The 27,018-nt window shown below is 43.7% G+C and overlaps 1 protein-coding gene across 3 annotated transcripts in view; it reads right to left on the reverse strand.

Moving 5' to 3' along the window:
• Nucleotides 1–27,018, reverse strand: part of Loxhd1 (lipoxygenase homology PLAT domains 1) — a 152,335-nt gene that overhangs the window by 85,791 nt on the left and 39,526 nt on the right. For all 3 annotated transcript variants that reach the window (XM_034518241.2, XM_034518240.2, XM_076912406.1), the window contains exons 6-12: nucleotides 24,587–24,735; nucleotides 22,839–22,962; nucleotides 21,101–21,351; nucleotides 14,792–14,927; nucleotides 14,157–14,317; nucleotides 13,100–13,186; nucleotides 12,217–12,352 (exon numbers count right to left, since the gene is read on the reverse strand). In XM_034518241.2, the coding sequence (XP_034374132.1) occupies nucleotides 12,217–12,352; nucleotides 13,100–13,186; nucleotides 14,157–14,317; nucleotides 14,792–14,927; nucleotides 21,101–21,351; nucleotides 22,839–22,962; nucleotides 24,587–24,735 (1,044 nt within the window). The remainder of the gene's footprint in view (nucleotides 1–12,216; nucleotides 12,353–13,099; nucleotides 13,187–14,156; nucleotides 14,318–14,791; nucleotides 14,928–21,100; nucleotides 21,352–22,838; nucleotides 22,963–24,586; nucleotides 24,736–27,018) is intronic.

The raw sequence follows: 27,018 nt of genomic DNA on the forward strand, positions 1-27,018 counted from the left end.
ATCTACTATATATCGAAAGCAAAAAAAAAAAAAAAAAAAAAAAAAAAATGCAATTTCCTCTGAAGATTGTATAATAGGAGAAGAATGGGTCTATTAACTTATTTTTCTTCTAGTTGTGGCCAAGTACCCAAAGAGATGCAGCTTAAGGGAAAAGATACTTGTTTCTGTTCAGGGATTAAAGCGACTCAGAGCAACCTGGTAGGAAAGCATGCAGCAAGAATGCCTTACATCTGTGCATGAAGCTGGTTGCTAACAGCTGGATGGGACACACATAGCTGGATGGGGCACAAAGCAGGGAGATACAACTGCTCATGTTCAATTTGTCTCCTCCTTCCCCTCTTTAGCTCCATCTACCCCTCAGTCCATAAGACGGTTCCACACACATTCTAGATGGATCTTTCTTAATCTGGATAGGTCTCTCTCCCTTAGTTAATCTCCTCTAAAATAACTTTAAGACATACCTAGGAAGGTGTGTGTGTGTGTGTGTGTGTGAGTCTCCTAGGTGATTCTAAATCCAGTCAGTTGACAGTGAGATTAACCACCACAAATCCATCCGTTGTTAACTCGACATTAAAACTCATCACTGTAATCCATAATGTTCTACCCCTGACCAAAAAGTCTATGCCAGTCTCATAACACTGAATGTATTCAGTCCCGCTTCAAAAGGTACCACAGTCTCACAGTTCCCTGGGTAGGACCTTGACCTGAGATAGCATTCCTTCCGCCCTAGTGCCAAGCCCCCGATTTGCTTTAACATCATTAACATCTTTTAACAATTACAGCCACTTTGTCTACACCCACCTTATCTGTGACTTTAACTGGGTTCACACTCCTTTTCTTTCCAAACTATGATATTTTTTTTCTTCTGTCTGGTCTGCCTTCTGCTTTGAATTCTCACTGGAGAACTTAACTAAATGCAGTGTGCAATAAACCATGTCAGAGCCTGCATGCTATACTGAGCTTTGCAGTTTCTTATCATCGAGTGAATTACTCCGCGGCTTTTTAACTCGGCCCCATTTGAGTTTCCATGACATGGGTAGATGTAGCCAGTTTCTCTGACAGAATGTAGCTCCCATGGCCTCTAGCCAGTTCTTGATAAGATCATCACTTCCTTCTGAATCCTCATAAGTGTAGCTTTGTCAATATTTCTATTGGCACTCTGGTCTTCCTCTGTCCTGCTAGAACAGCTTACAGAATTCTGGGGCTTCCCTAGCCTGCACCTCCAAACTTGGCCATAGTCCTTCTACAAACCAGTTCCAACGGCTTGAGACCCACAAGCTCGGGTTTCTCATCATGACAGGAACGGCCTTACTCCCAGGTTCTCATCTTCCACATTTGTTATTTTTCTCATTGCAAAGCAAAAGCAAATGTAGAGGAGGCTTGTGCTGGCTCACAGTTTAGGAGAATATAGCCCATCACAACAGGGATGTCACCACAGGAAGGGGCTCTTGGTGGTGGTGGCAGGAGTGTGAGTCTCTTAGGTGACTCATTCCAGTCAAGTTTGTAATAAAGGTTAATGATCACCTTAGGGGACTCATCATGAAGCTCACACATTCTTGGTACCAAAGCTGTTAATGGCATCAATAAGGAAATAAATCTACAGACCAATATCTTCTCTGAATGCAAATGCAAAAATCCTCAACACAATAACTGTGAACCAAATACTGCATATAGATAAAGAATGATACACTATGAATTAGTGGAGTGGTTTCTCAGGAAGCTGGGAATAGATCTATGTTGAGATCCAGTTATGGCACTTTTGGGCATAGACACAAAGGACTCCATATCCTGCTGCAGAGACACTCACTCACTTATGTTCATAGCTGCTCTATTCATAATAGTCAGAAATCAAAAACAGCTTAGATGTCAACAGATGAGTAAATAAAGAAAACGTGGCATGTTATATAGTGGAAATAAAGAAAACGTGGCATGTTACATAGTGGAAATAAAGAAAACATGGCATGTTATATAGTGAAATATTGTTTATTTGTTATAAATGGAATCATGAAATTTACTGGTAAATGGATGGAACTAGAAAAAAAATCCCTGAATGAAGCAACCCAAACCCAAAAAGATAAACATAGTATGGATTCTCTTATATGTGGATGTCAGCTTTTAAGCCTTTGATACAGATGCTACAAATAGACATATACAGTCAGCATAACCACAGAGATTAGGTATAGAGCAATGAACTCAGGACACAAAGGATCTCCCAAGGAAGGGGAAATAGAAAATACAGTTATGGAGACACAGGGGAGAGACTAGAACAGGAGCACTGAATAGAGGAGGAGGGAAAGATGTGGGTAAAGGAGGGACCATGGGGACCGCTAATACCATCTGAGTGATCATGGAGGAACTACTACATTAGAAACGTCATATACATATATAGAGGTAATGAAATCTAAATGGAGTCACTAAATAACAGAGGACAAAGCCCCAGCTAGACAAGTGAACACTCCAGTGCCAGAAACGAGTTCCATATGTTGGCAACAGGGACCCTATGAGAATCCCAAACAATTCAGACTATTCCAAAGTTACTGGTTTCTCTACAGAGATTGATGGCAAGGCCCTAGTGCTAAAGACAACACATATCTCATTGAACAAGAAGTGGCACCGGTACCTCATGAAAGCCTTCACCCATATGGGCCAATGTTTATGGTATTGGATGCACTCTGCACATCACCAGAGGAGAAAGGGAAACACAAACTCAGCCTTGCAGTCTGCAATCGTGGCCTGTCTGGGTGATACTACGATGTCATAGTGCCACAAATGATACAGTAATAACCAACTGCTGTCTTATAAGATTTAAGGCTTCTTTCATGAGACGGAACACATGCCTGAAACTACTCAGATAGCCAAGAATCTGAGATGAGATAGGCCATGGACCTAAGGGAAAACAAATATTATTGTTCTGCTAAATGAACACAACAATAAAGTGACTCCTGGTGATATTTGATATCCACAGATCAGTGTCTTACTGAGCCATCATCAGAGAAGCTTCCTCTTTGCATAGATGGGAACTTATAGCAAGATCTATAAATAGACAACGTGTAGAGAGTGAGAGACCTTGGAACACTGAGGCTTAAATGGAATATCTTCATGAAACCCCTCACCTCAAGGCTCTACAGAAGAGGAGGCAGAAATTGTGTAAGAGCCAGAAGGATGGATAACACCAAGGAAACAGTGTCTTTCAGACACAAGAGGACCCATGCACAGATAAGCAAGTAGCAGCCTGCACAGGATCGATATCGTTTAAAGCCAGACAGGATCCCAGCGCCAAGAGGGAGACGTGAACAAGAGCTCCCATGTCTAAGCAAGAAGCTATCAACAATTGACAAAAGCATTCGAAGGAAAAACTCTGTTTTCTCCAGTGGAGTCTGACTGGATATATAAGCTGCACTTACAGGTGGGCCCCACACCCAGCAATAGAAAGCCACAAAACAACTCTGTGGTGATTTCGGAGATGTTTTGTTGTTGTCCCATTGGTGCTTTTTTTTTTTTTTTTTTTTTCTTTTAACCTTACTAGTCTTTTGCTTTATATATTAGTTTGCAAATTTACGTTTTATGAGTTTTGGTCCTCTCTCTCTCTCTCTCTCTCTCTCTCTCTCTCTCTCTGTCTGTCTGTCTCGTGTGTGTATGTGTGTTTCTTGTGTTTTAAATTCCAGTTTGTTTGTTTTGTATGCTTGTTTATTTTCTAAAGAGAGAAAAGAAGAAAGAGTTGGATGGGGGAGGTGGGGAGGACTTGGGAGGAGTTAAGAGAGGGGAAACCATGATCAGAATATATTGTATAAAATTATTTTCAATAAAAACCAAATGTGTAACTCCAATAAAAATGTTTGATACAGTGAAAAGCTAAATAAAATAAAATGCCTAATTGGAGTTCACACACACACACAAACACAAAAAATGAGACACTGTGACAAGATAGAATTTATCCTAGGAATACAATTTGGTTTAACTTCTAAAAACCAACTAATGTAATATGGAATACTAGTAGAATAAAAACCAAAAACCACATGGTCATCTCAATAGATACACAAAGAAGAATTTGACACACTCTTTCATGATTAACAAAAATCCATTTTTAAAAAAAGAGCAAAAGGAAAATTCAGTTCATTAAGGTCATCTGTGAAACACCTGTGCTTAAAGGGCCAACATGGTTCTAGAAGGTTTTGAGCAAGGCAATAAGTGAGTGAAGTTAGACTGGAATCCAGATTGGAGGGAAAGTTGTATCTGCTCACGGATGCCAGGATTGTGTTTTTAGAGAGTAAAGGACCTGCTAGAAAAGTTACAGTTAATAAGTTCAGCAAAGTTGTAGAATATAAAATCAACATCTGAAAAATCTACTGTATTTCTATTCTTTCATAATAAAAGACTTGAAAATGAAATTAAGAAATCATTTCTGGGCTGAGGATGTAGTTCCTTTAGAAGAGTGCTTGCCTAACATGCACAGTACCCAGGGTCCAATCTGCAGCACTGGCGGCGCTGCATAAAATGAGTGTGGTGCACACGCCTGTAATCCTCATACTTGGGAAGTGGAGGCAGGAGAATCAGAAAATAGAGGTCATTGTCAGCTAGTGAGCTTAAGGCCAATGTGTGCAATACATGAGTCCCAATGTGTGCAATGCAGGAGTCCCAATGTGTGCAATGCATGAGTCCCAATGTGTGCAGTACATGAGTCCCAATGTGTGCAATGCATGAGTCCTGATCTCAAAAATGTGTATCAAAAGAAGAGAGAAAGGGAGAAGGGAGGGGAGAGGGGAGGGAAGGGGAGGGGAGGAGAGGGGAGGAGAGGAGAGGGGAGGGAAGGGGAGGGGAGGAGAGGGGAGGAGAGGAGAGGGGAGGAGGGTACAGGAGTAGGGTAGGGGAAGAGGGGATGGGAGGAGAGGAGAGGCGGGGAGGGGAGAGGAGGAGGGGAGAAGAGGAGAGATTTTTTTATTGACAACAGCAGAAAGAGTAAAACGACCTGGAGAGATGACTCAACACTAAGGCTAAGGTGCTTTGTACTCTTCAGAGGATACAAACTTGGTTCCCAGCACCCACATCACGTAGCTCATAATTGTCCGTGATGCCTTTTTCTGGCTTCTGCAGGTACTCAGACATATGATGTGCATGTGTACATGTGTGCACATAAAAGTGAAAGTGGAAATTAATGTTTTTAAAAGAATAAAATATTTGTGAATGAACTTAACCAAACGTGAGAATTTTATACTTTGAAAATTACAAAATATTATTGAGATTAAAGATTCAATAAATGGATATGGAAATGCCCATTTATTAGGTCACACATATCCATGTGTGACCTAACATTGCTAATACACCATTAGTCTCCAGAAAGAACTACTTTGATGCAATCTCTGTTAGAATTGCAGCTAAGTTCTTTGTAGAACTTGGTAAGTGCTTCTGCACATTCACATAATGTTGCAAAATAAACTTCAAGGAGAAAAACAGCAAGTGTCACAAGATGCAGACAAATAGAGAACTGACATGATATTGGTGAAAATGTGTTCATCTTTTGGAAAATAGCTCAGTGGTTGCTTGCAACGTTATGGGGAAAGTTACTGTCTGACTCAGACCTGAAAGCATGTGTATATGAACACATGCGCATGAATATCAGAGTAGCGGTGCTCGTGGTAACCAAGAAGCAGAAACAACCTAAGTGCTCAACAGTTGAGCCTGTAACATCCATACAATGGATCATCACCCATCAATTAAAAAGAAATTATGGGCTAGAAAGATGGCTCGGCAGGTAGAGAGGCTTGTACACAGTGCTGGTGACTTGAGTTAAGTCCCTGGTTCAGACAAAGAAGCAGAATAGAGTCAACTCTCAAGATTATCCTTTAACTGCCATACATGAAGTATGTGCACGCCTGCACACACACTAGATTACACACTGTGTGACTCTATTATGTGAAATATCTGGAAGAGACAAGGCTGATGAGCTAGAAACCAGGTTGTGGGTTTTTTAGGGTATGAACTGTTCTGGAATTTGATGGTGGTATGGATATATAGATCTGTCAGATATGGATCAAAAGACATTGGCTTGTGAACTTTTCGTGGGTGAAGTGAATGACACATGAATTTTTTTATGAATTTATATCAATAAAGCTGTTGTTTCTTTTTTTTTTAAGAGAGAGACGTTATTCACTGAAACTTCATCTACAGCAAAGATGAAATATATCAGAAATGAGACAAGTCACTGGGAAGTTTAGTGCACAAAATCTATTTTAATAATGTACTCATCTCCATATAGAGACATCTGAAAAATCAATCTGACCATGAATCATGTGGGTACGTGAAGATCTGGCGTCTGTGCCAAAACATTTGTTAGCAGACGAAGCAGGCGCAGGCAGACACTCAGGGCCCGAGTCAAAGTTCAGGAAAACATTTCCTGACCTACAACATCACCTCCCCACAAAAACATGTTACTCAAAGTTAAGCCATCCCTGCCTTCCCCAGGGAACTTTCAACATTGAAGTGCTACAGGCCTTTACATAAGTAGTGTTGCGCATGTTGTACTATAATTTAGATCGTATGTGTCCCCTGCAGATTTCATGTGTTGAAAGCTCAGTCCCCAGCGCCATTCAGAGGTGGGATTTTGGGAGGGACAGGATCACAGGACTCTGACCTCATAATTAATCCATTCATGGATTCCTACCTTAGGCTGTTCCTGCGAGGTGGGGCCTACTGGAGGGAGTAGGTCTTAGGAGGCATGCCTTGAAGGGTATATTGTGTACCTGGCCCTTTCTTCTCCATCTCTACTGCTCTTCCTGTTTCCTAGCTGCCATGAAGTAAGCAGCTTTGGTTTACCAGAGCTCCCTGCCATGATGCTCTTCTTCCCACACACCTAGGAACACCCATGGACTGAACCGTCTGAACCTGGGAGCCAAAAGAAACACTTCCTCCCATGTCTTGTTTACCCAGGCTTTTTGTCACACGACAGAAAGCAGTCTGAGCTCTCGGTGATAAGACAAGGAATGGGTAGCATTGACTGCTGTGTGCCAACACGAGGAACCAGGGAAAAACCGAAGTAGCAAACCCCAGCCTTGGTCCAGTCTGATAGGTCTTGCTTTCTTATTTGTCTTGCAAGAAGTTCCCAAAAGCAAAAATGATAACAGAAATCCCTGTCCCGAGGATCCTATCCCCTTTATACCGGGGTTTTAAGGACTGTCACACTGAAGGTCATGACAAGTCCTTACTCTCTAAGGATCCCTCTGAACCCACCAGCCACTGAGGTCCCAAACTGCCGGGCAAGACATCTGTGGACAATTGAAAATAATTACATTGTTAGTCATCAGCAGTGAGAGACTTTAAACAGATGGGCAAGTACCAGAGCCCCTTGGGCTTTAATTTAAAAATTATGGCTCAATCTGATTAACGAGCAGCAACAATATTCAACACTCATATCCAATGGACTCCTGCCCACTCGTCAGTAGTGTATAATCACAGTGGAGAAAGTGGATCTCATTTATTTTCCCACTGAATGGACCTCCTCAGGGAAAGGCAAGGTGGAAATAAATTGTGGGTTGGTACATGCTTTGTCCGCATCTCTAATCAGTGCAACCACTCCAAAAAGCCTCCGAACAACCAGACACAGCATTAATTACTTATTTGGCTGACCGTGATTTTGTAAGCAAACTGGGAACACGCAACTTCAGGCTAAGGATTCATTTTAAATTGGCATTTACTCATAGGACAGGACTGCAAGGCTCTCTGGGACACCATGCGTGTGACCTGTTACCTACCAGAGGACTGTGACTTTGCCTTTGGCTCTGTTTAGTGGTACAAGGAACAATGCAGACTACCATGGAGATCTGAGAGAAGACAGAAGCGTGTTCTAAACACAAGAGAAAATTTTCATGAGCCAGAAAGAGTGAGTCCAAGGAATTTGAGTTCGTAGAGGCTCCAAAAAACCTCCAAAGACTGAAAGAAGGCATCAAAGATTTTTTTATAGCCAGGACAGACAGACATTCTACCTATATTGGCCACTTAGATTTTTCTCCTTGAAATGGTTCTCTGGGATGTAGCTGGAGACCTGGGATGGGAGAGGTTCTAGGGAGCCTATGGGATGACCCTTGCTTAGACTCCTGCCAACAAGGGAAATGGAGACTAAACTGGCCACCTCCTGTAGCCAGATAGAACTTCCAGTGGAGGGAAGGGGCCATCAACCCACCTACAAAACCTTCAACCAGAATTTTTCCTGCCTACAAAATGTGCAGGGATAAAGATGGAACAGAGATTGAGGGAACTGGTCCAACTTGAAACATATCCCATGTAAGGTACCCTGTCCCTGACATTACTGATACTCTGCCATGCTTGTAGACAGGACTAGCATAGCAGTCTCCTGAGAGGCTTCATTCAGAAGCGTATGAAAACATGCAGAAACCCACAGCCAAACATCAGATGGAGCTCAGGGAGTCCTGTGGAAGGGTGAAGGATAGAATTGATCAAGCCAGAGGGATTAAGAACACCACAGATCTATGGAGTCAACTAGGCTGGGCCCATGGGGGCTCAGAGACTGAACCACCAACCAACCAGCAGGGACTAGACCTTGGCCCCCTACACATTTGTAGCAGACGGGCAGCTTGGTGTTTATGTGGGTCCCCTAACAATTGGAATGGAGGCTCTCTCTGACTTAGTTGCCTGCCATTGGATCCCTTTCCCCTAACTAGACTACCTAGTTGGTCCTCAGTAGAAGAGAGTGTGCTTAGGCCTACTTAGGTTGGAAGTCCCAAGGTGGGGCGGTACCCAGGGTGGGCTTCCCCTTCTCTGAGGAGAAGAGAAGGAAGTAATGAGAAGAGGCATTTGTGAGGGTGGGAGTGGGGAGGGCACAATTTGGAATGTCAAGTGAATGAATAAATAAGTACATTTTTAAAAAGAAATCCCTGAATAACAGAATAGTCAAATTGCAGCCACAAAAAGCCTGTATTCTACACACAGCTGATATGGAGTCTGGAAATGTTCTCCTTCCCGTGGCTTCTAGTGTCAGAGCCCTTGCTGGATGGACTTTGCAACTTGTAACAGTAGCTGCCTGGGTAGGAAGCTTACGATAGCTGGGTTTCCACAGCAGTTACCACCAAACCCCATCCGGTTCCACCTTCAAGTGATTTCTTGAATGTTTTCATCTGTCCTCTAGTCTGTTCAGCCTCAGTCTGATTTTAGAGCAGTATTTCTTTGCATGTAAAATCATATGTGGGTTTGCGTCTCAAACCCAGCCCCTCACACTGAGAACAGAAATACCCTGGCACACCAGAAGGAATATGGAGATGAAGGCGCTAGGGGATTCAAGGATGGGGCAAAGTGAGCTGTAGCATGAGGAGGCTGGAAGATGGGGGCTGATATTCATGTTACCTGGGCCCTGTTGCTATGACAAATTCCCTAATTAAAACTAACTTTGGGAAGAAAGGGTTTATTTGGCTTAAAATTCCAGGTTACAACCCTCTATTTCAGGGAAGTCAAGGCAGGAATTCAAGGCTAGTCATGTTCACAACCAGAATCAAGAGCGATGAGAAGGTAGGTGTGTCCTTGTTGCTTGCTACCTACTCTTGAACAGTTTAGGGCCCAGCCAGTGGGTGTTCCTATATCAATTAAGACAAATTCCAAAAGACATGCCCACAGGCCAATTGGTCACAATTATATCCCAATAGGTCCCTCTTTCCTAAGTAACTGGCACATCAGGCACAGGCCTGGGAGTCCAATCAGCATATCTGGGTTTTGCCTAAGAACCTGCATTTCAGTGGGAAATTTGATATAAATTGACCCTTGACCATGCTCTAAGAGCCTATTACGGACTCCATTGAAATCTTTATCTCTAACTCACTTGCTGAGATTCTAACCCCCAAGATCACTAAGACCATTTGGACACAGCATCTTTAAGAGATAAGGTAAAATGAGACTATATGGTAAAATGGACCTGATCCATTACTCTGGCATTCTTGTAAGGGGGAGAATCTAGAACACAGATGAGCAGGGTCCCAGAGGACCATCCGAGAATAAACGTACAACTGCTTCTAAGGGGATGAGAAAGATGCAGGGAGAAAAACCTTGCAAACATCTTGATCATGGACGGTAGCTTCCAGAACTACTTGAAAACAACTTCCTGTTGTGTAACCTACCTAGTCCACATAGTACAGCCTTTTCCTACAGCTGCCCCGGTAAGTCAATGGACTCTCCCGGGATCCTGGAGCACCGAAAGTTGGTGTCAGCACTTTCAGTGAGGGATGTGGAACCCAAGAACCTATAGCAAGGATCTGAAAATGCAAGAGTGAGTCAGGAGACTGTGCCCCGCCCTGTGCCCCCACGGTTTATGAGGACAGAAAAGAAGATTCTTGAGAGAAAGTCATGCTTCAGTTAAGGCAAAGAATGCCACATGCTGGGCATTTCCTTTGGGGTAACCTCACTAAGATGACAATCTACAATTGGCTTCAAAGAGCTAACCAAGTCAAAAGTTTTCACCAAAATACTTGATGGAGGAGAAAGAGCAGGAAAATTCTGGAAGCCACCAAACAGCAGAAAAGTGAAACATCCTTAGTAATGGTGAGTCTCAGTGTGCTTCCTTGGGGGAAAGTGCTGATATTCCCACACTGATAAGTGTGTTCTGGGGTCCTACTGCAGACCCACTGGATTGGAAATGCTTTCGTGGAGTCCAGCAATGTGTGGCTCAATAGACCTCTATGTGATACGGCACCCTGAGGAAGCAGGTCAGAGCACTGAGTTGAGAAGTAGTGGAAAGCAGCCCCTCCCTCCAAGTGCTCAAGGATAAAAGTGCTGGGTAACTTCAGAAGACGAGACCAGGGCGCTGAAATAGTAAGAACTGGTTATAAGGTCTGCCTGAGACCTGCAGGCACAGTGCTAGCATAGACACAGAGATGGGTTAAAACAGATGTCTTTCTGCCTTCATGAACTACACACTACATAAAATCTCCATTGGATGGAGCTGATGTCATCTTATGTAAAGAGAAACAATAGCTTTGTTTTCTATGCAAATATTGAATATGCAAAACTAGGGGTGGTGTCTCAGGATAGACCATCATTGAACCAATAAGCACAAGACCTGCTCTGAGTCTGACTGTCTATAGCCAACCGTCTAACCATCGCAGAAGCTTCCTCAGTTCTACTTTGGGCTATTGCTAGGTCTTTTCAAGATAAGCATTCTGTAGTTATATACAAATTAAAATGAAGAAGAGCCAAACATTGGAAGAAACACAGTACTAATTGTAAGTATTGTCTTCTCATTCTAATAGATGGAATGATTTCATTTTTGGATATTTGCTATCTGGAATATATATGTAATATCTATCTGAGTATCTAACTCTAATCAAGTTATTTCAACAAGCATATCCAAAGTGTGCAGCTAACTACAGAGTGTTCAAAAGTGTCATATGATCACTTGTGAGTTGAGGTATTGAAATATTTAGGAGGGCTCCAGGAAGCACACCTGGTTTTAATTTTCTGTGTACGTTTCATTTTTTAATGATTTTTTCAATATCACTTTTGAAATATTCCTGTTGAAAAATTAAGAACAGCCACAAGGAACAACTGGGTTGATTTTCCTTCCTATCAATTCTGATCGATTGGTAATGTCTGCTGTAGTGCAGCAATGGCTGTCAAGTTCATTTCCGACATAGTGAGAACTTAGAATGTAGCGTTTCCCAGAGAACAGGACAGAGCACATTCTTTGTAGTTGCCACCATGCTGCTGCTATAACCTAGAGGCAAAATGGCCTCCCTTTGGTCCTTTGAAAGTGAATGCTGGACTCCAGGTTAAAAACTTAATCCTTCTACTGGTCTCAAAGAATTCACTGGGTACCAGCTTAGTGTGTCATAAAAAATTAAAACCCAGATCCAGCTTTACTGTGTGGAGAAAACTCACCAAGTGAAAAGTAAAGAAGTTATTTCCTCTAATCTCGAGGAGGTTCTAGGTAACTGTTGCTTAATGCAGACTCCTCACGTCCTCGTGTGGCCAGCTTGAAGACCTGTCTGTTTCCTTTCCCTCCACACTATGCTCATCACTACATGCTCATCGTGGTGCTAGAGTTCTAGCACCATACCCTGGAATGGATTCTTCCAGCCAGTCTTAAGGCTGAAACTTAACTAGTCCGCTGCAGCATTCAGAGAGGGAGGATGATGCACAGTGGATGAAACTGCCAGGCCCTCACTTGCTCAGCAAATAAAGTCCCACTGCCTCCCCCAAGGCAGCAGACAGCTCAGTACTTACTTCCCATGATCCTCCGCACCGTTGGGCCTTCCGCGGTCATCTCCCTCACGATCTCATTGTCATCTTCATTGGCATCCAGCCAGCGATTGCAATTGAAGTTATATTTGTCCTTATTCAGAGTATTCATCAGGGTCATCTACGATAGGGTGGTCTTGAGGTAAGCAGGTGGGACCATCAGATATCTCACTCAAGTCCTGTGCTCCTCATTCTGTCGTCCTCATCTGTGTGTGTGTGTGTGTGTGTGTGTGTCTGTATGGGGGTGCATGTGTGCATGTGTCTGTGTCTATGTGCACATGTGTGTGTCTGTGGGGGGGGCACATGTGTGTGTGTGTCTGTGTACATGTGTGTGCATGTGTGCCTGTTTGTGTATGTGTGCATATATGTGTGTATGTGTGTATTTGTGTGTGTTCTCTTTTTTATTTTTATTTTACCTTACTTTGTTTTTTCAAGACAGGGTTTCTCTGCTTAGTCCTGGAACTCATTTTGTAGATCAGGCTAGCCTCAACCTCAGAGATCAGACTGCCTCTGCCTCCTAGTGCTGGGATCAAAGGTGTGCAGCCCCATGCCAGGCCTGCTGTCTCATCTTAAAGATGAGATCTCCTGGCTCTTGCAGAAGGCAGGTGATCACATTGCTCTTTCTTCCCCTGGTCTCCTAGAAGCCAATATTCACCTAGCATCTGGGAGACAAGACAAGATGCAAACCCCATGGACACCTGAGCATTCTCTCTGTCTACTTTGAAAGGACTCTCCCTATCTGTCCCTATCAAAATATATGGCTCCTGTCCACCCTTCCCACCTCCATTCTTACAGAGTCAAATGTAAATGATATGACCATAAAAGATGATAGGCCTGGCTCCTCCCCACCCTTCAAGGCACACCTTACCTTTTCTAAATGCCACCCAGAGCCAGGGTTCTGCCTATCATGCCATGCCCGGATCTTATAGAACCTGCCAAGATCTGGGAGCTCCATCTACAAGGAGAAATGAATAAAAAGGTCGGTGTGGATACAGTCACAGGAATACATCTGTCCCCACAGCTGACCACAGGCAGGTGGGTGCTCCTTTGGGCTGCCTTTCCCGGTAAGGATGGGTTTGTTCCTAGCCACACTCAAACATTCCATTCTCCCACGTCCCTGGTAACCAGTGGCTCATGGGACCGAGACGGCTATGTGAAAGGAACGTTCAGTCTGGGCTGGTGAAACTGAACAAAAATAACTGACCCGCAGTGGGATTCAGCCAAGAGATCTTCAGGAGCAAAATCTATATGGCAGCCCTGCAAATTAGCACAGGGCTGCAGCGCCGGGAGTCTGCTGGGCACCGAGACAGACAAGAAGATCAGTACAGCAGCCCTGCCCTTTCCCCAGGGGCTCGAGTCTGGCAGAGAAGACAAATACATAAAGAGCATCCAGCTTGGTGGTGGAATAGAGCTATCAGCGGGGTGCTCGGAAGGGACAGTAGCAAATTACAGGTTCTTCCCCTCAAAGGTAGAGTGGCGCCTCTGAGGGCAGAGACTCACTCTGCGTACATACTGCAAAGCTCAAAGTTGGATATTCTTTCAAACGCTCCAAAATTCATATTTTTCCCTTAAATTTGGTCCTTACACTCGAATGCAACCAGGTTGAACAATATAACTGTGCTCTGGGCCTCTGAGTCCACACAATTCCCCTGTTCACCTCACTCTTGAATGCTCCCAGCATTCATGGCTGGCTCTGCCCCCTAAACTCCATCCTAGACCATTTCAGGTGGAAGATCAAATATGAACTAAATCTTTTTCAATAAACTGCCTATAAGTCGTCACGTCTGCCATTGCTGTGGAAGCCCGCATCTCCAATGTGCCTTTGGCCTTTAAACTTGGTCGAAAGTCTGACAGGGAGAACTGGGGTACCCTGTGCTCCCCGTCTCTTTCCCCATCCCCTCCCATCCATAGCATTTCCTTTCTACCCTGAACTTCTCGATGATGCCTGGTTTGAACCGTTTGTTGTTGGGATTCAGAAGAATCTCATCTGTCCGCCCCTTCTTCCCATAAATCTGGATGAAGATGGGTGAGTTGGTGCCGGCTTTCTTCAGATCAGTTGTCCAGACCCAAAGGGACCAAGGAAATTCTACAAAACAAGCCAAGGTGCATCATAAGCTCCAAGTATCAGCGGGGGAAGGAGGCGCGGGGGGGGGGGGAGGGGAATGAAAAGATCAGGATTGGATTTTATACACGATTGTGTCTGCTCTTAGAAACCATTTAAACAAGTGCAGACTATATAACGCTAAGGATCCCCTATTTAAAGTAAGGCCTGTTAGTGTCTTATTTAACGGCTAATGACGTACTGCGTTTTAGCGGTAAACAAGAGCTGCCTCCACCATCCTACTGCTACTGCATTGGGACTCATGGAGTGAATCACTCAGTTTAACCCCATGTCCGTCACAGCAGCTCCTTCAGTTTGGGGACACTGGCATCATCTCTGCAATAGTGCATGGCCTATAACTTTGCAGAACCGAGCTGCTGTCTGGGGTCCGGGGCGGGGGGTGGGGGTTGGGGGGGTGGGGTGGGGCAAGGGTCCGGATTCTGGGTCCCTCAAACTTACTTTTCAGACGCTTCTTCCTCAGAGACACCATCTCATAGAGCTGACGCTCAATCAACCCATCTGCCTTCTTCTCATCCAGCCAATTGCTACAGGGGAAAGTCTGCTGGATGCCGGTGAAGGGGCACAGTATCACCACCTGGAAGGGCAGAGCGCATGCGGCTCCTGTGTGAGGTCCGCGGGTGGGGCCCACTCAGCAGCCTCCCCAGCCCCAAGGGCACAGGTGTCTGTCTGTGCTAGGACCTCCAAGGAACTGTACTTTTCATCTTACTTCCTCATTAAATCTTAATAAAAACAAATACCTCTTTCAAGAATCTTTTGCAGATAGAAAATTAAATAATTTTTTAAAAACTATTATTTGAAGGAGAAGTCTTTCATGGTAGCTGCCATCACTAATTTTAGCCTAAAAATGCAACACAGCGTTGGCTAAGTCATCCAGTGCAGTGTATCAACTTAAGAAAGGAGAAAGATCGTAGGACTAACTCACTACGAACAGAAAATAGCCATAAACAGAATTCAACACTAGCTCAGAAAACAACTCTTAACATGGAAGAAATAGAAAATAATGCATTTAATAAGTTTAATAACATATACCAACCTCCTCAAACATAATTAGCTAAATAAAATGCTAGATGTAGTTGCTTTTAAATAGTAAGCGAAGGCCGGAGATGCAGTTCAGAGCTGGAACTTAGCATGCATGATACCCTAGGCTTTATGCACACACACACAGACACGCACAAACATGTACACTCAGACTCACAGACACACATCTGCACGCATACATGTGTGTGCACATACACAATTAGAAACAAAAGACAGATATACGCTATTCCGTTTTCTGTTCAGCATGCTACTGTAGATTGTAGGCTATGTACTCATAGTTTTAAAAGAAATGGTAAAGCCTCTCTGTGGTAAGGAGCCTGAAAACCAACCAAGCTATGGGAGGACTTGCCGGCAGAGAAAACCTTCAAAGAATATATAGAAAAATTATTAAAATTAACCCACAGCTCAAAAGATGGTTCTATGTAAACTCAGTGCACAGAAAGTACGTAATCAGTAACAAACAGAAACGATTATTTGTAAGAGTGCTTGTGACAATACAAATTGTAAGATCTATATGATTGCACCTGACAAAGACATACATTATGTTGAAGAAGAAATATAAAACTACATTGAAAAAACAGTTTTAAAGACCTGAATTTCAAGAAGTACACCATTCTCATAGATAAGGTAAGTTCGTATATTTTTTTAAAAATTAGTTTTTTCAAGGGACTCTGTAGGTCAGTGGTTCTCAACCTGTGGGGTCATCCTTTGGGGTTTACATATCAGATATCTTGTAGATCAGTTACTCACACTATGATTTGTAACAGTGGGGAAATGACAGTTATAAATTAGAGAACAGATAATGTTATGGTTGAGTGTCAGCAGAACATGAAGAACTGTGTTAAAGGGTTGCAGTGCTAGGGATGATGGGAATCACTGCTGCAGATCCAGTTAGCATTTTATCAATCTGGGGAGAGCCTAAAATTCTTATGGGATAATAAATGACGGCAGACATCAATCTGCCCTTTAATAAAGGAGGAGGCTGGATTTAATTTGTTCCAGCAAAAATAGTACAAATGTATAAAGTGAAGGCAAATGAATGGAGTATTGGTGAATAAATTTATTAAATCAATTCGTGGAACAGAGGAGAAAGCAGAGAGGAGTTGGGGTTTGTCTGTCTTGTCTGTCTGTTTGTTTGTTTGTTGTCTGTTTTGGAAAGCACTGATTTTACTTTCAATGGAAAAGAAATCCTGATTTCCCACTGAAAGTTAATCATTGCTTCCCAAGCTTCCTTAATGACAAGAATTATCAAGTAAATCTTGATGGTTCTTGTCTGTGGTCCTAGTTATTAGGGAGTCTACCTGGGCTGCAGAGTGAGTTCAAAGCCAACCCAGGAAACAATGAGACTCTGTCTCAAAACATAAAAGATATGCAGAAAGGCAGGGAGGGAGAGGAAAAGGAGAGAGAGAGAGAGAGAGAGAGAGAGAGAGAGAGAGAGAGAGAGAGAGAACACCATTGTGCAACTGTCCAACACTTTCTTTAAACATTCTTTGGTTGAGGGGCATCTAGGTTGTTTGCAGTTTCTGACTATTACAAATAAAGCTGCTATGAGCACAGTTGTCCTCGTGGTACATGGAGCATCTTTTGGGTATATGCCCAGGAATGGTATAGCTGGGGCTGGAGGTAAAACTATTCCCAATTTTCTGAGAAGCAGCCAAATTGATTTCCAAAGTGGTTGTACAAGTTTGCACTCCCACCGGCAATGGAGGAGCATTTCCCGTGCTCACATCCTCACCAGCATGTGCTATCACTTGAGGTTTTGATCTTAGCCATTCTGACCGGTGTAAGATGCAATCTCAGAGTGGTTTTGATTTGCATTTCCTTGATGACTACGGATGTTGAACATTTCTTTAAGTGTTTCTCAGGCACTAAAGATTCCTCTGTTGAGAATTCTCTGTTTAGCTCTGTATCACATTTTTAAATTGGGTGATTTGCTTTGATGCTGTCTATTTTCTCGAGTTCTTTACATATTTTGGATATTAACCCTCTGTCAGATGTAGGGCTGGTGACGTCTTTTTTATTCTATAGGCTGGCTATTTTGTCCTATTGATAGTCCTTTGCCTTACACAAGCTTTTTTTGTTTCATAAGGTTCCACTTATTAATTGCTGATCTTAGTGCCTGAGCTATTGGTGTTTTATTCAGAAAGTTGTCTCCTGTACCAATGTGCTCACATCACTTCCCCACTTTCTTGTCTATGATATTTAGTGTGTCTGGTTTTATGTTGAGGTCTTTGATCCACTTGGACTTGAGTTTTGTGCAGGGTGATGAATATGGATCTATTTACATCCCTTAACATGCAGACATCCAGTAAGACCAGCGCCATTTGTTTAAGATGCTTTCTTTTTTTTCCATTGTATAGTTTTGGCTTCTTTGTCAAATATCAAGTGTCTGTAGATATGTGGGTTATTTCTGGGTCTTCTCTATCCCATTGATTAAACCTGTCTGTTTTTATGCCAATATAATGCAGGTTTTATTACTACTTCTCTGTAGTACAGCTTGAAATCAGGGATTGTGATGCCTCCAGTTCTTTTATTGTGTGGATTGTTCTAACTATACTGTTTTTGTTTGTTTTGTATTGTGCCGGATTGTTTTAGCTATCCTGTTTTTGTTTGTTTTGTTTTGTTTTGTTGTTTTTTGTTTTGCCATATGAAGTTGACAATTGTTCTTTCCAGGTCTGTAAAGAATTCTGTTGGAATTTTGATGTCAATTGCATGGAATCTATAGATTGTTTTTGGTAAGATGGCCATTTTTACTGTTAATCCTACCCAATCCGTGGGTAAAACAAAGAGATCATGAAAGTTGCAGGCAAATAGATGGAATTAGAAAATATTATCCTGAGTGAGGGAACCCAAACCCAGAAAGATATGTATGGCATGTACTCACCTATAAGTAGATATTAACCATAGAGTACAGGATAACTGTGCTACAATCCACAGACCCAAAGAAGCTAGGTAACAAGGAGGGCCCAAGGGAGGATGCTTGAATCCTACACAGTAGAGGAAATGCAGTAGACCTTGGAGGTGGATGGAGGAAGAGAACTGAGTGAGCAAAGGGAATGAGGATGGGGATCAGGTATGGGGAGGGGGGCAGGAGAGGGCTGGGAGAGAGAGTGAAAATTAGAGGGAGGACATCTGAGACAAACAGGAGACCTAGGATGGGGTGGCTCCCAGGAGTTTATGGTAGTGACCCTAGCTGAGACTCCTAGCAGCTGGTGATATGGAGATTGAAGTGGGTATATTCTGTAGCCAGGAAGGACTTCCAGGGGAGGGAGGGGGACACAAACCCTCCCATAAAACCTTCAACCCCAAATTTGTCCTGCCTATAAGATGTACAGGGATAAAGATAGAGCAGAGATTGAGGGAATGGCCAACCAATGACTGCCCCAACTTGAGACCCATCCCATGGGAGAGAACCAACCCTGACACTATGAATAATGATATTCTGCTGTTCTTGTAAACAGGAATCTAGCATAACTGTCTCCTGAGAGGCTTCATCCAGCAGATGATGGAAACAGACCCACAGCCAAATGCTAGGAGGAGCTCAGGGATTCTTGTGGAAGAATGAGAGATAGGATTAAGGGACCTAGAGAGGTCAAGGACAGCACAAGAAGACCTACAGGGTCCATGGGAGATCACAGATACTGAACCACCAACCAAAGAGCATCCAGGGGTTGTACCTAGGCCCCCTACACATTTGTAGTAGATGGGCAGCTTGGTTTTCATGTGGGTCCCCTAACAATTGGAGCAGAAGCTGTGTCTGACTCTGTTGCCTCCCACTGGATCCCCTTCCCCTAGCTGGGCTACTTTGTCTGGCCTCAGTGGAAGAGAATTAGGACTTAGTCCTGCTGCAACTTGGTAGGCAAGGTTGGGTTGGTACCCATGGGGGACTTCCCTTCTCTGAGGAGAGCAAGAAGGAAGAATGGGGGAAGGGTTTGTGAGTGTGTGACTGGGAGTAGAGGAGAGATGGGAGTTGTGATCAGGATGTAAAAGTGAATAAATAAATAAATTAGTGGGAAATAAAAAAATTTGGGGGGGGGGTGACTTTTAAGATATACTTATTTACATGTTAGTGTTTTGCCCTAACGTGTTTATGTATACCATGTGTATGTGGAAGCCAGATGAGGGCATCAGAGAGCCTGGAACTGGGTAAAGCCAGCTACAAGCCACTATGTGGGTACCGGAAACTAAACCCAGGTCCACTTCACAATGAGTGTTCTTAACTGTTCTTAACTGCTGAGCCATCTTTCTAGTCCCATAACTGTACTGTAGTTTTTAAATCCTTTAATAAATATTGCTAAAATATTTTAATATATATGGAAAAAATCTACCTCGCAAAAATAATTTCTAGTGGATTTAAAATGTGGATAGGAAAACCAAAACTTTAGCAGTTTTAGAAGGGATATAGAAACATAGTTTCATAGCTTTAAACAATTTATTTATTTATTTATTTATTTATTCATTTATTTATTTGCTTGTTTGTTTATTTTGTGTGTCTGAGTGGTACTCTTCATGTTTGTTTGTGAGGACTCTGAAGATCAGGGGTGGCAGATCCCCTGAAATTGGAGTTACAGACCATTCTGACATAGCATGTGGGTGCTGGGAGTCAAACTCGGGCTCTCTGGAAGAGCATCTCCTAACTGCTGAGTCATTTCTCCAGCCTCTGACCCTGTATTTTCATAGCTTTAAGATAAACAGACTTCCTCCAACAATACAAAAAGCATTAAGCATAAGGAAAGACTGATAAACTTATTACACTTTTCTTTCTTTCCTCTTCCTCCGTCTTTGTCTAACCCAGACTGGACTGGAGTTCACTGTCAGGCTAGGCTGGACTCAAGGCAATCTACAGGACCCATGCATATATTTAAAATTTTTGTTGATTCATAAGATAAGAGGAAATACCACCAGGAGTCATGTCATCTGTAATTGGCAGGGAAGCACCGATGGTAACTGATGCTATGTCTGGAGACAGTCTCCACGTCCATAAGTCCCTACTAACAAGGCAAAAATGGATGATGTGATCTTGTCCAAGGGATTACCATGAACTCTATAACTGGAGATATATATATATATATACACACACACATATGTGTGTGTGTTTACATGCCTATATATATGTGTGTATATATATATATGTATATATATGTATATGTGTGTATGTGTCTGTGTATGTCTCTCTCTGTGTGTGTGATTTATTAGAATGGCTAACAGGCTGTGTTCCTGCCAGCCCAACAATGGCTGTCTACCAACAGAAAGTCCAAAAATCCAGTAGTTTCTCAGTTCACAAGGCTGGATATTCGCAGCTGCTCTTCAGTATACACTGGAATCCCAAAGAAGTAGGCTCTAATGCCAGAAAAAGAAATGGATTTGCCAGAGAGAGAGAGAGAGAGAGAGAGAGAGAGAGAGAGAGAGAGAGAGAGAGAAGAGACAAGCAAGCAAGCAAAGAGTAAAGAGCTTCTTCCTTGTCCTTTACACAGGCTGCCACTGTAAGGTGTGGTCCAGATTTAGGGCGGGTCTTCCTACCTCAAATGATCCAGTTAACTAAAAATCTTACACAGTTGTGCCCAGCAGCTTGTGTCTTATTTAGTTAATTCCAGATGTAGCTGAGGTGACAACTAAGAACAGCCATCACAAGGATACAGGGTAGAGTTTATCTTCAGGGTTAATGAAGAACCCACTGACCCAGAGAATGTCCATAGGCTGGCTCCTTACCTTCTCACAGTACCAGCCTCGGTTGACACCTATGTTGCCGTGCCCAATGGAGACCCGGCTCAGGGGGCTGAGGAGGACAGCCAGGTCGATGTGGAAGATGTCTGTGCGGCCCCTGTCAAACACGCCACCCTCCAGGAAGATTTTTCCACTGTTCTTGTTCCCTCGGGCTCCATACATGACCAAATAGATTTTCGATTTGGTCCCAGCTCCACGGATATCCCCAGTGAAGACAGTGACAATGTAGGTTATGGCTGTGGAGAGAAGGGCAGAAAGGGTTCAAAGGGGTTTCATTGGAACAACCCTCGGTCTCCATCTTTGCTACAACACTGCTCTCCCGCACACACCCATAGCTACCCCCGTGTTTTACACACTCAGACCAGTGTCCCTCACAACCTCATTTGGTTTACAATATTGTGTAAGTATATATGAGGCTGGGGGTGAACTGTCTTTATTATCTCAGGAAACTGTCAGCACTCATTATGGGAAACAAAGACAGGAAGGAAATTGAGCTGACTAAAAATAGTACTTATTATTAATGTTAATTACCATGTGTACATTATTAATAGCTGCCAGATTAATTCTGTTATGTCTAATCTAATTATAATAGTCAAACCCATTGATGGAGATTTATCTCTGCCCTATCTGGTTCATTTGGTTCTTTTTGCTGAAAAATATAACTTTTGAGAAGGGGCACTAACATCTTCCCCATCCCCCTGGGCTGAGGAAGAGGGAGGAATCACAGTAAGGTAGGTCATCTTGGGTTTTGATCAAGCAGGTGGCAGTGCAAGCTTATGGAATGCTGCAGAAAAACCACCAAGTGCTAAGTAAACTCCTAAATAGGGCAGAAAGAACAAAGAGAGAGAATCAACATGTGAACCAGAAACTCTGTTAAGGGCTTGTTGGTATCCTTTTAGCCTGTTCCAAGGCTTAAGAACAGGGAAAACAGTAGACAGGGCAGGGAGAAGAGAGTGGGCAGGCAGATAGGTGAGGATGCCCAGAAGAGAAGACGGTATGGGTGTTAGGAAGGGTGACTCAAGGGCAGATGCAGGGGGTGGGGGTGGGGGAGCAGAGGAGCTGGGAAATGGCAGGATGGAGTGTTGTCTCCTGATGAGGAAACTGGAGCCAATTTGTGGTGTAATCTGCACATTACACTACAAAACTCTGGCTGTATCTCCGGTCAGGAAAAAGACGGACTTCAGCAGAGGGGCAAGTTCTCAGATGTGTACAGCCATGTGAGTCTTCTAGAACCCCAATGACTGCCTCAGACAAGCTGAGGGGTGGAGGTTTTCTGTGGAGTTTACAGTGAAAAGAGGACTTCAGGAGGCATGTCAAAATCCAGACCAAGTCTGCCTTCGACAAGCTATGTGAGCCTGGACATCTTTCTGAACTTCTACATGCCTCAGCTCTCTCATCTGTGAGTTGGAAACAAGGCAATGCCTGTGTTGTAGGTGGTTGTAAAGATTAAATAAAATGTAAGAGGGTTGCAAATTCTCCTTCTGGCTTTCTCCTTTAGTTCCTTCTACTCATAGCTAGGAATGCCAGGCCACTGCCCTGTCTGCTCAGGCATCAGCAGCGTTGCTGCAACACAGAGAACTAGAGCATTTTTTAGGGCAGCGAAGATGCTGTCTTCAAACCCAGCTGCCTCCTGTCTGATCACAGTTGTAAGCCTCAGACACAGGTACTGACTCTCAAGAAGAAAGGATGGTCCAGCGGGAGCCTTGCCTCTCCCCAGCCCTACCTGTGGTCTCAGCTCCGCCCACTAAGATGTCTCTCTGGATTTTGCCATCATCTTCATCCAGCGCCAGCCAGCGGTTAAGGGGGAAGTCGTATTTCCTTTTGTTCCCTATATCTTCAATGATGATCTGAGAAGGAGAAGAGAGGAACAGATGAGCTTGTCATTGAGAGCACTCCTGGTGATCTACCGCCCCGTCCAGTCAGGGAGTGCGCTCTAAGAAGGCACTTGAAGCTCCTCGCACCTCAAGGAGAGCTCGTCACCGAACACAGCTGCTACTGGGAAACCCTCAGAAAGTCATCCCGGGATGATCAGCAGCCTCCTGTACATGGATCTCAGCCACTAATCCTCCACTGCCGGAAGTCATTTCAGAGAACTGAAGCGAAGTGTATAAGGATGCGCTCAGTGAGCTGGGATGAAGGGGGCGGGGCTGGATCAGAGAGCTGGCGTATCAGAGAATTGTTTCTCTCTGCTGAAGGTTGGACTCCTGACCTTATTGATGAGAAGCACAGTCCGTGCAAAGGGGAACTGTATGTGGAAACCAGGGCAGGAAATCCTGGGACATGGTAGTCACGTCAGAAAACATCAGCCCCTGCCAGGGAGGCAACTCTAAGTGCCTACAGATGAAGTCTCCCCCACCAAAACAACTATAAGCTGGGTTAGTGAAGCTGTGTTTTCTGAAGAGCTGAAAGCACCTTCCAAATACGCCTTTTGGATCCAGCTATGAAACAGGAATGGAAAGACAGACATACTCTGCGATGGAAACATATGCCGTAGGGTGCTCTTCTTTTGTGGTGTGTGTGTGTGTGTGTGTGTGTGTGTGTGTGTATGTGTGTGTGTGTGTGTGTGTGTGTGTGAGTGTGTGTGTTGAAAAGCAAAAGCCATTATCTGGAAGGAATATTCTCAATCTATCAACAAGCCCACAAGGAAAGATCTTCTGAGAAGCAAGTCCTTTTGGTGAGACTGAGTCCAGAGAAGGAACTTGTCCATGTTGAAACCAACTATATTCAGTGGCTGCAGAGATGTATTACATTGCAAGGAAAGACTTCCCAATGTGGAGGCCAAAGAAGATAAGACACCCCCTAAAATGAAGCCAAAGGGACAAAGCTGCCAGACGGGGCAACGCCTTGTTCATCTTTCCTAAAACGGGCCACGGATACATCAAATGACCTTGGGCTATAGTCTTCACTTCCTCCCACATAGGCTCAGAATGCCTGAGTAAACATATGGGTGGCCTTGAAGTCACTATGGAGTTTCAGCTGTAACTAAGTACTCTCCCCAAGCAGTACTGGGTTAACTTCCATCCCTCGTACACAGCCTGATTGGGTAGGGTTCTGTTCTGCACAGATGAGGGGAAACACACACACACACACACACACAGAGAGAGAGAGAGAGAGAGAGAGAGAGAGAGAGAGAGACAGAGAGAGAGACAGAGAGAGAGACAGAGAGAGAGACAGAGAGAGAGAGACAGAGAGAGAGAGAGAGAGAGAGAGAGAGAGAGTAATTAGGAGGGTCCAGGACTACATGGAGACTTGAAGGATAGATACTTCTCTTGTCTGGCTGGCTCAGACAAGAGAAGTAAGATTCTAGAAGTTTTAACAAGGTCAGTCTTGGAGGCATCCCGGAGGTCAGCATGGATGGCCAGTGGACTTAGGTAAATGTAGGGTAGGAAGTTCGGCTCAGTTTCAGGCCTCCGAAGAGCCCAACATTGCCCTCCCATGCCTCAGAAGCAGCAGATAAGCAGCCGAACTTACCTTGGACAGGAACCAACCTGCGGACCCCCCCTTGTTGTTGTGACCCACATTGATCTTCATCAGCTGCCCCAAATCCGGGGCATCCAGCAAGAACTTGTCTTCAGCTCCCTTTTCAAAGTTGTCCTTTTCGTTTTCCAGCCTACGCTCCCCTGAATGCACAGAAGCAAGAAAGTTACAAAAAAAAAAAAAAAAAAAAAAAAAAAAAAAAAAAGGCAAGAAGAAAGAACCAGAAGCCTTAATGGTCCACCCACTGAAAGAGCAAAGTCAAGGGCAGCTCCCTGCTGGGATCTAACAGCTCCTTACATCCTCCAGCCTTGGGGAAAGCTCAGTTTGCCTCCTGTGTGGCTGGTTCCTGAGTCTCATAACTGGGTTTCTCATTTCAGCTTTATTCTGCAGTCTTTGCCTCTGTGAACCAAAGTGTACTCCTAAGATCCTAAGACTCGGCATCCCATCTTGCGTTAGCCCATAGCTTGTCCTGAATGAGAGCAGTGAGCATAGCATTTGGTATAGGGGCTGTTGCTGGGATCCTGGCCCCCTTTGCTCAGCCCTGTCTTGGACACAATGCCTGTAACTAGCAGCAGACACTGTGTTTGGTGTGGATCTTTTTCTCTTACTCCTCGCTACTGTCCAACAGGGATACACTATTAACTTAGTCCTGAAAATGAAGAAACTGAGACTTAGAAATTAAATCATTCTTCCAGAGTCATGGGCAATGGACACAGAGTTTAGAGTCCTGTTCTAACCAGTCTCTCTGTCTTGCCATTCTCCATAGCCACATTCCCGTGACCATGGGTGTACAAAGTAGTCTTCCTCCTGCCATTAAAACGCCAACCTTTCCCTCAACTCTTCCCATGGTTTCTCTTTTTCTAAATTTACATTTTGACCTCCAGAAATATAGAAAATAATTACCAGTGTTCAGGTACCCACCACCCAGATGTGAGGGGTATAGTAGTTGCTAACATTTTGTCTAGTTTGCTTCCTACCTTTCACAGTTTAACAAAAGATTTATTTGGTTTTATTTTATGTGCATGAGTGTTTAGCACGCATGTGTATAAGTTCACTTTGTGTGTGGCTGGTGCCCAGGGGAGACAGAAGAGGGCGCTAGAACCCATGGAACTGAGTCATAGAGGGTTATAAGCAACCATATGGGTGTTGGGAACAGAACCTGGGTCCTCTACAAGTGTTCTTGAGCCCTGAGCCATCTCCCCAGCCCCAAGACCTTTCAGTTTGTTTGGTTTATTTAAGGATACAAACTCAGTAGCTATGTCTAAGGATTCCCAGTTCATCTCTCCCTCCCACCCCTCCCCCTCACCTCGGCGTGTACCATCCCGGAATCCTCAGCATGTGTATGCATCTCTAAGACACAGGCCACTTGTGGCTGTTTTTGACTTCTACATAAATGATGGCACAGTGCGCGTCTCACAACCTCAAAGTCCTTTATCTTCATGGTGGGGCTGACAGATCGATCGTTGCAAAGTGTCTGTGAGTGAGATCTGCTGCATTCCCACACACCGGGCAGCCCCAGAGCACAGCAGGCACCATGACAGGGGCACCGCTGCAGGGGTTGCTACTGTTCCTCTGCTGTCATCTCCATGGGCCTTTGAGGAGAATCTTGTTGGTCACCAGTGGTTTGTTGACAGTGCCCTGTGGATTCTGATGACAGTCTACTCTTTAGCTGCCCTACCAGAGCCAAGTGACAAAAGGTACAACTTTACTTTCTTCTCTTGGTGTACAACTGTTTCTAACCATACTAATGTGAATATCACTGAGATGAACAATTTTATGCCCTTCTTCCGCACACTGGTAAAAACTGCTACACATACTGTGCACGGATGATCACTAACCTGGTGTACGATCAGCTTTAGTCTGTCAGGCAACACTGCTCTCCAGAATGGGTACGTGGTGTAAATTTCCACCAGCAATATATGAGCATTCCCACTGCCCATAGCCACCATTAGCATCTGTATTTTAAAGTTTTATTCTGTGTAGGATGGCATCTCGTTGTGGTTTTAGTCTGTATTTTCTTATTTTTTTGAGAGATTGACCATATGACATATATACATATATTCTGTGTCATTTAGGGAATACACATCAGTCCTTTTATTCCAATTTGTTTGCACCATTTTTTATTAATTCTTTCAATGTTACATTCAGACCCAGTTTTCCCTCCCTCTTCTCCTTCCAGTCCCTCCTCTCCCTCCCCATCTACTCTTTCTCTCTTTCTCTTTAGAAAAGGACAGGCCTTCTTCCATCTTTTAATTTTTTTAGACTATTTTGTTGTTTATTTTCTTTTTCTTTCTTTTTTTTTTCTTTCTTTTTTTTCTTTCTTTTTTTTTTTTTTTTTTTGGTTTTTCGAGACAGGGTTTCTCTGTGTAGTCCTGGCTGTCCTGGAACTCACTCTGTAGACCAGGCTGGCCTCGAACTCAGAAATC

The sequence above is a fragment of the Arvicanthis niloticus genome, chromosome 14 (genome assembly GCF_011762505.2).
Source record: "Arvicanthis niloticus isolate mArvNil1 chromosome 14, mArvNil1.pat.X, whole genome shotgun sequence".
Classification (NCBI taxonomy): domain Eukaryota; kingdom Metazoa; phylum Chordata; class Mammalia; order Rodentia; family Muridae; genus Arvicanthis; species Arvicanthis niloticus.